The sequence below is a fragment of the Polyodon spathula genome, chromosome 13 (assembly GCF_017654505.1).
Source record: "Polyodon spathula isolate WHYD16114869_AA chromosome 13, ASM1765450v1, whole genome shotgun sequence".
Taxonomy (NCBI): domain Eukaryota; kingdom Metazoa; phylum Chordata; class Actinopteri; order Acipenseriformes; family Polyodontidae; genus Polyodon; species Polyodon spathula.
In genome coordinates this window covers 32,649,732-32,657,351 of record NC_054546.1, presented here as the reverse complement: position 1 = coordinate 32,657,351, position 7,620 = coordinate 32,649,732, and the positions used below count along the sequence as shown (strand labels likewise).

The 7,620-nt window shown below is 36.2% G+C and overlaps 1 protein-coding gene across 2 annotated transcripts; it reads left to right on the top strand.

The window, feature by feature from the left end:
- Nucleotides 1–238: 238 nt before the first annotated feature.
- On the top strand, nt 239–5,536 carry LOC121325924 (CCAAT/enhancer-binding protein gamma-like). 2 transcript variants are annotated; one of them, XM_041269000.1, is made up of 3 exons: nt 239–371; nt 2,246–2,867; nt 3,488–5,536. In XM_041269000.1, exon 2 carries the CDS (start codon nt 2,394–2,396, stop codon nt 2,847–2,849), a length of 456 nt encoding a protein of 151 aa, XP_041124934.1. In that variant the 5' UTR covers nt 239–371; nt 2,246–2,393; the 3' UTR covers nt 2,850–2,867; nt 3,488–5,536. The 2 variants fall into 2 exon arrangements, with proteins under 2 accessions (XP_041124934.1, XP_041124933.1); XM_041268999.1 differs by having other exon boundaries at nt 2,246–5,536.
- Nucleotides 5,537–7,620: the final 2,084 nt, after the last annotated feature.

The following is a 7,620-nucleotide window of genomic DNA, read 5'->3' as shown; positions in this document are numbered from 1 at the left end:
GTTTAAATTAAACAGAGCACTGGTAATTAATGTAAGGTGCAGTAAAACGTGAGTGACATCAATTAAACAAACCTGCCCAGTACCAACCAGCATTCACAACACTCCCGCAAACGCTGTTGTTACTGTGGCTGAATACTTTATGCGCTGGATTATTCTTCTACAGCTGTGCTGTGGGATTGGCTCCCTCACTTGCATCGCATGATGCGTATTGACACGCTCTGCTCATTGGTCCAACGGGTAGAGTTCCCCAATGTTGAGAGAGATTTCGCAATACTTAAGGCAGCAGTACTAAACAGCACAAAAAGGCTTTTAAAGCAAATACAATTGTTTCAGCTTCGGTTTAAATTGAATTCAATTGACTAATTTATCAGGTAAGGAATGTAATTATCATTTTTATAAATGGTTCCATCTAGTGTTGTATATAATACGGTGGTGATAGAAATGCGAAGTCTTCTTTGGTTCAGTCACACAGTACAGTTTCCTCGGATTTTACTAGACTGCGTATATGGTGTATATTTATATTTAAGTATACGTAGTTGATTAGGGTACGATTGTTTCTAAATCGGCTAATGTCTTTGTTAGTTCAGTTGTATTTTAGATGGCATTTTGAATAAAGTTTAGCAAAGGCCGGACGAATCCTACCGGTGGGCGTATCCAAAACAAAGTCTAGCATTCACAGCTATTCACAGTCGTTCATTTTTAATAGCTTAAAAACAAGTATATTTTCCCATTTTCCCCTCTAGAAAAGTGTGTAAGTGTGGCCATTCGTACTGAGAGAGACTTTCTGCATGTTCACCTGTTAATATTCGTTTAGAACATACGGGAGTTTCTCGTGTACTCTGCCGCTGTGAAAATGGTGCGGTGTTCAGGGAAAAATGCATGATGCAATCACAGGCAACACATTAAAAATAGCACACAAGCAGCCTGTCCAATGCCGTGTCACACACGCTTCAACTCGGGGAGGAGTGGTTTTGGCTGTATTGTGGGTGCTTGTTGTTGTTGTTGTTGTTGTTGTTGTTGTTGTTGTTTTTAAATAACATTAGGTTTCTTGTAATAATTAAAATAAATAAACACGAAACGTCATTGTTCCACAATGACAATAACTAGTGCCATAAGAAGAGGTTGTTGATAGTTCAGACCCTTTTGAATTTAGTGTTCAGCTGCATTTTGCAAGGGAGAACGAAAAAAAAAAAAAAACGCATTGGAAAGTACAAGTCAACTATTTAAACTAAAAACTGAGTCTGCTGCCAAAATGACGAGCATTTTTATTTATTTATTTATTTTTAAGCGAGTGTATAATAAAATTCTATTTCCACATTATATTAAGTGTAGTGATCTGAAGTAAATCGAACTTTTAGGGCAGACTGTGATACGAAATTTAAATCCCATAGACAGCAGGGCGTAGATTAGTGTGGTTCATTTTATAAGCATACTTGGCTCACCTGGGATCAGGAGTGCGATTGCATAAACAGAGTAGCTTCCCAGGTAACGCGTTGCCGCATGATTGAGACCAACTGAATGAGATTTAATAATGACTGTTAAGGAACATTATAATCCATTAATTTAGCAGGCTATTATCATACATTATTTTTGCATATAGATAGTGAGAACATATTTCTTTCCTCAGATGTGAAATAGACAAGTGCAGTACAGAATTCAGAATGCCCTAGCTTACTGTACCAATGACAGGCCTGCCTGTGTAATTGATTAAAAGCTTCACAGTGGTTTCTGAAACGTTTTCTAGTTTGGACTTTATTTAGTTGGACCTGACACCCACTATTGAAAATACATATACAGTAAATAGGAAATTGGGCTTAGGAACAATAAAGAAAAAAACACGTAGCAGCCTTTCATCTGACAGAGTTTCAAAATACAATGTATTATAAAAGCCCCAGCCGTTAAGAAGAATAGACGTGGCAGTTTTGAGACCATAATACTTAATTAACTGCACGTTAGGCTACTTTATGGGTTAGTTAGCAATCCAGGATCAGTGCTAATCAGGATCTGTCAAACCAGCCTTACAGTATATGTGTATCTGTTGACCTGTCATTCTTACTCCTGCCACAAATTTGTAAGCAATATATAGCTACTGTATATAATGCTTTGCTTTACAAAAAAGATTTGTTGTACTTTCAGTTTTATGAAACTGAGTCTGGTTAACTTGCAGCAAAGTGGTCAATTAAGGCTGGCCTTGTCTATTCAATTCAGTAAAACTTTTTTTTTGTTTTTGTTTGGACTTTCTCAGCAGGTATAAAACAATATCTATATGTTTAAAGGAAGCGTTGCCAAGAGGTTCTTAGATTCATCAACAAGTATATTCAGCATCTTCAGTCCTTCCAAAATAAAAGTTAGTAAGACAACAAGAAGGTGGTGGAAGCAGACATTTAGCCCAAATGAGCAAGCAGTCACAGCAGAAAACTACTAAAGACCAAAATGGAGTGAGTGTCATCCAGACCCAGGCTCATACAAGTGGTTTGCAGCAAGTCCCCCAGCTGGTGCCAGTCAGTCCTGGTGGAGGTGGCAAAGCCATGGCCCCCAGCAAGTCGAAAAAGGCTGCGGATAAGGAAAGCGATGAATACCGCCAGCGTCGGGAGCGCAACAACCTTGCAGTGAAGAAGAGCCGCATGAGAAGCAAGCAGAAAGCTCAGGATACCCAAGCGAGGGTAAATGAACTGAAGGAAGAAAACGAGCGTTTGGAATCTAAGATTAAGCTCCTCAGCAAAGAGCTGAGTGTCCTGAAGGATTTGTTTCTCGAGCATGCTCACAACCTTGCAGATAACGTGCAGCCGCAAAGCAACGATGGCTCCACAACGGGGCAGAACAACAACAGCAGCAACACTGGGCAGTAGTCAACAAGAAAATTCACGGTATTCATCAAAGTCTTTTGAGACTTATTTTATTCTATAATCTTTTAGTTCTTAAGATATCTTTAGGTGGATTTGGCTAAGGGAATTGTTCTTTTTGTTTTGTTTTTATTTATTTTTTTTTTGCTAAATTGTGCCTCAGTAAATTGACCAGCTGTGTGTTTAGGCTACTGTATATAATAATTTCTGACTTTGCCAATAATGCATATGCAAATGTCTATAGTGTATACTTGCATTTATAAACACAACATGCATAAACTGCTTGCTGTTCTAATTGGAAAAAATGTCCATTGTATATACTGCACTTGATGTTGCTGTGATTAACTGTCCTGGTAAAGGCACCAAGAATAGTTTTTTGTTTTTGGTGATAGTTTAGTTAGACAAATTTATCCAATTTATATAATGAGACAAGTAAATACAAATTTAACCTTGAGTTACCTCTTGGTTCGATGCCAGTGTCATTCAAGCATTTGAAACAATTAAGGCATTTGAGTCTAAGTAACCAACCACATACATTTAAGCCTGATGGGTGCAGAAATCACACCATTTGCCAGGACAGTTCCAAAAACAGAACCATGTTTGTTTTAACTTGTACATTCATTTTGTTTTATTTTTTGTTCTAGAACATTTCATGAACAGATTGAACCTTCTTTTGTTCAGGACTGACATGTTGATGCTCCAGTCAGCCCTGTCACGTTTGCATTTGCACCTTTTATCTTGATTGCAGACTCAAGTTGTTATGTGACCAAAAAAAAAAAAAAAAAAAAACTTTAGTCACTGTCAACAAGTTCATGGAAGTCGGATGTGACTCAGACTTCAGAATGAATTCAGAACGAGTACCAACATCGTAAAAAAATAAAAAAAATAAAAAAAATAAAAAAAATGCATTTGATGCTTTGTTCACATTAAAATAATTTAATATTTTAACATACCGCATATAAAAACCTTTCTTTATCACTGTGTGACAAATTTTGGGGGTTTTGCAACTAGTCAGACAATACAACATTATTATTTAATGCTGTCAGAATGCAAAAATGTAAACCTTGAATTGTAAATGATTACCAGTGTATTCACTTGCTGACTGCGGAATTATGTTCAAATTGGAACTGATGCGTCACAATATTGCAGATCTGGGATTCCATTGAAATTCAGATAGGCAAGACTGTTGGGTCTTCCTCTTGATCAAATATGAGATTTTTCATATGTTTCATTCTCCTGAGCTTTTATCAAAAATTGTTACAAAACCAAAAGTTTCCTTGAAGTATTGGGACAATATTGGTTTACAGTGGGTGGTTAATCTAATAGTTGTGGATTAAATGCTGCTGTTGTTTAAATCATTAAAATAGGTTCTACATAGTTTTACAGACAGAAATACACTAAAGACTCTTGCATGTACTGTTAGATGTTTGCTTTCCTCTACAGAGACAAATATATAATTATATAGAGTTTCTAAGCATGGTGGCATTTTAGTCCTCCACTGTTTAGACTACCGTAACTGAATAGAGACCAGAGTGTATTTGTATATACTAGATTTTACAAGCTATTTACTCCATTAACAAAAAGGGGGGGGGGGGGGGGGGCCCAACAATTCTAAAACCAAAAAGAACAAACAAGCCACTAAATTGGATAGAAGTTACAATTAGTTTGTGAACTTTATTGGGTATGATTGTTCTCTCTTTCTAATGACAGTTGAAATACATAGCTTCCAGAATCTAGTCCCTAGTACCTCAGTGGGTAGTGTAATATCTGTGAGTCATTGATCACTTATTATATGTATATTTTTCATACATAATGCAAGCACTGTACCTAATTTTTACCCTTGAAATGGGTAAAAGTGAGACAGTGTCCAATGGAGTAAATGTGAGACACATTCTTCATTACCCCAGCTGATTCCAGTGCTATTTAAGCACACTGGTGAAGCATACATTTTGTATTTACAGTTTTGGCTGGGGATGTATTGTGACCAACAGGCTTGTTCAATGTATTTAAATATTTTTTAATGTATTTAACTTAACCAAATGTCTTGTCCAGTCCCTGAGTTTTGCATGCCTCATATTTACTCTGGACGACCCTACACACACTGTAGTATAAAAGAAACCATGTGCAGTATGTCCCCATGCCCATAGGCAATGTATGTGTATTCTTTACATTTCTGTCTTGGGATTTCATTTGCTTATCAAATTGACATTTTTTAAAGGCTTGGACTGGATTACACAAAGTATATTTTTTGAGCCACATAGTTAGCATTATGTTTGTTTAGTATATTTCTTTTATATCCCTGGAAAAAATCCTTGCACAAATGTTACTATATTTAAGCCCTGTCTATTTTTGTAACTTCATATTGGTGTACAACATATGATTTGCAATTATTACCATTTGGAAGCACCATCTTGATTTCTTAGTTTTGCCCAGATGGCAACATATACCAGTAACTATAATGCAGTGAATGATGGATACTTGTAAACCCTGTGAAATATAAAGTCATCTACTTGTTAATTGGCCAATTTCTTTACTTTTTCTATAAAAGGTGTTGATTATCCAAATCCATTTACTCATACATTTGTATTTTACTATCAATGTTGCTGGGCAGCATTTGTGTGTAAGTCTGCTTTTTCTTACTAGAAAAGTGGGTTAAGGTGCACTGTAAATTAAAATGTTTTTTGATTGAAGAACCTGTTTTGGTTTGTCTTGACTGTAGTCGGTTATTTTAAAACTTGTTTACCATCTTTCACCCCCCCCCCCTTCCCGTACTAGGCCGTAAGACTGACAAAACAGTCTGACAAATTGTATTTAAGTGATTATTTCCAGTCCTAAACCAAAAAATTCAATTTATAATTGTTTTTTTCACTCTGAATATATCTTATTCTTCATTATATATAATTTTATAATACTGGCTTTTTGGCATGTCTCTCTGGCTTGGTTTACGTGCATGTGAAAAGCGACGTTGTCACACGAATACATTGTGAAACAGCAAAAGGACATCCTTTAGGCAACGTGACTTTAAGGGCAGGGTCAATCACTTTCTCACGATAAAAATAGCTGTAAAAACCCATCTAAACTGGAGCAGGAATCGTGCTTATGGCTCATGAGATTTCAGCAGTCAAGATCCAGTTCTTCTTAATCTCACATAATCTCCAGGAAGGCTGTACAAAACATACGCCCCTAGCACACACACACACACACAAAATGTACATTTATGAACTACTTCAACACTAGAAATTCTGTGGTTATACTCATACCTGCAACTGCCGACGGCAGTCGTTATCATGGTACGTTTTAAACATCATCAATATTAAAATGAAACACAAACTATCGGATACAACTTCAAATTTTTATTAAAACTCAAAAGTTTTATTCAATCGTATCAAACATCTGCACAGCCGAAACTCTGTATTTAAATGAACAATTAAACATAAAAGGGTTTATTTTCTAACTTACCACATATAAAGCACAACTTAAAAAAAATGAAAAGCTATAATAAAATAAACATTTCAGAATAAACTACTGTGTAAACAGGTTTATGTACATGCAGAAATGTAAAAACAAAAGTAGTTTTTAATCTAAAACGGAAGTAACATGATTTCTCTTGTGTGTGTGTCACTCGCAGCAGAGAGTCCAGGTTGAGCTGCTGCAGCCTGCAGCTTTGCAGTTTTCTGATCAAAATTTTTCAGCTGAAGCGCTGTGGCTAGCTTCAAGATGAAATCTCTCTTACAGATATTTTCCCCAATGCATTCCTTGTATTAAATGAAAGAAATGATGGCTGCCAGGTCCAGTAGAGAGAACAGGCTTGTGTATATGTATATGTATATATATATATAGACACACACACACACACACATACACACACAGTGGCTTGCAAAAGTATTCAGACCCCTGACCAATTCTCTCATATTACAGAATTACAAATGGTACATTGAAATTTCGTTCTGTTTGATATTTTATTTTTAAACACTTAAACTCAGAATCAATTATTGTAAGGTGACATTGGTTTAATGTTGGGAAATATTTTTAAGAAAAATAAAAAAAACTGAAATATCTTGCTTGCATAAGTATTCAGCCCCTGTGCTGTGGAAGCTCCCAGTTTGCAGAGATGAAAGAAATTGCCCTAACGAGGACACAATTACCTTACCATCGGCCTCCACCTGTGAACCATTAAAGTTGCTGTCACATTTTCTGGATAAAATCACCACTGTTGAAGGATCATTGGTAAGGCTGTGAATCTGAAGGAAAATGAAGACCAAAGAGCATTCTACAGAAGTTAGAGATAAAGTAATACAAATGCATAGATTAGGGAAAGGGTACAAAATAATATCGAAGTGTTTGGATATCCCAGTGAGCACAGTTGGATCAATAATCAGGAAGTGGAAGCTGCATCACACCACCCAGGCACTGCCAAGAAAAGGCCATCCCTCAAAACTTTTTCAAATATTCTTGGTTATATTCAAAACAAAAACATGTATTGTAAAAGGGGGTTCCAGTGTTAATGAAATTAAACTTTTAGATGTTCCACACACACACACACACACACACACACACACACACACACACACACACACACACACACACACACACACACAAATATAAATTCTAAGTAGTAAAACTTGTACTTATATAAAATATTATTTGTACCAATTGTGTGTGTTGGAAAGGTAACCAGACAAACAAGTAGCTAATGCGTGACGTAATTCAGAATGTCCGTGACTTCATTTCTCTTGTTTAAATGTTTTTATCTTCATGACAACCCATGAAGCTCTCC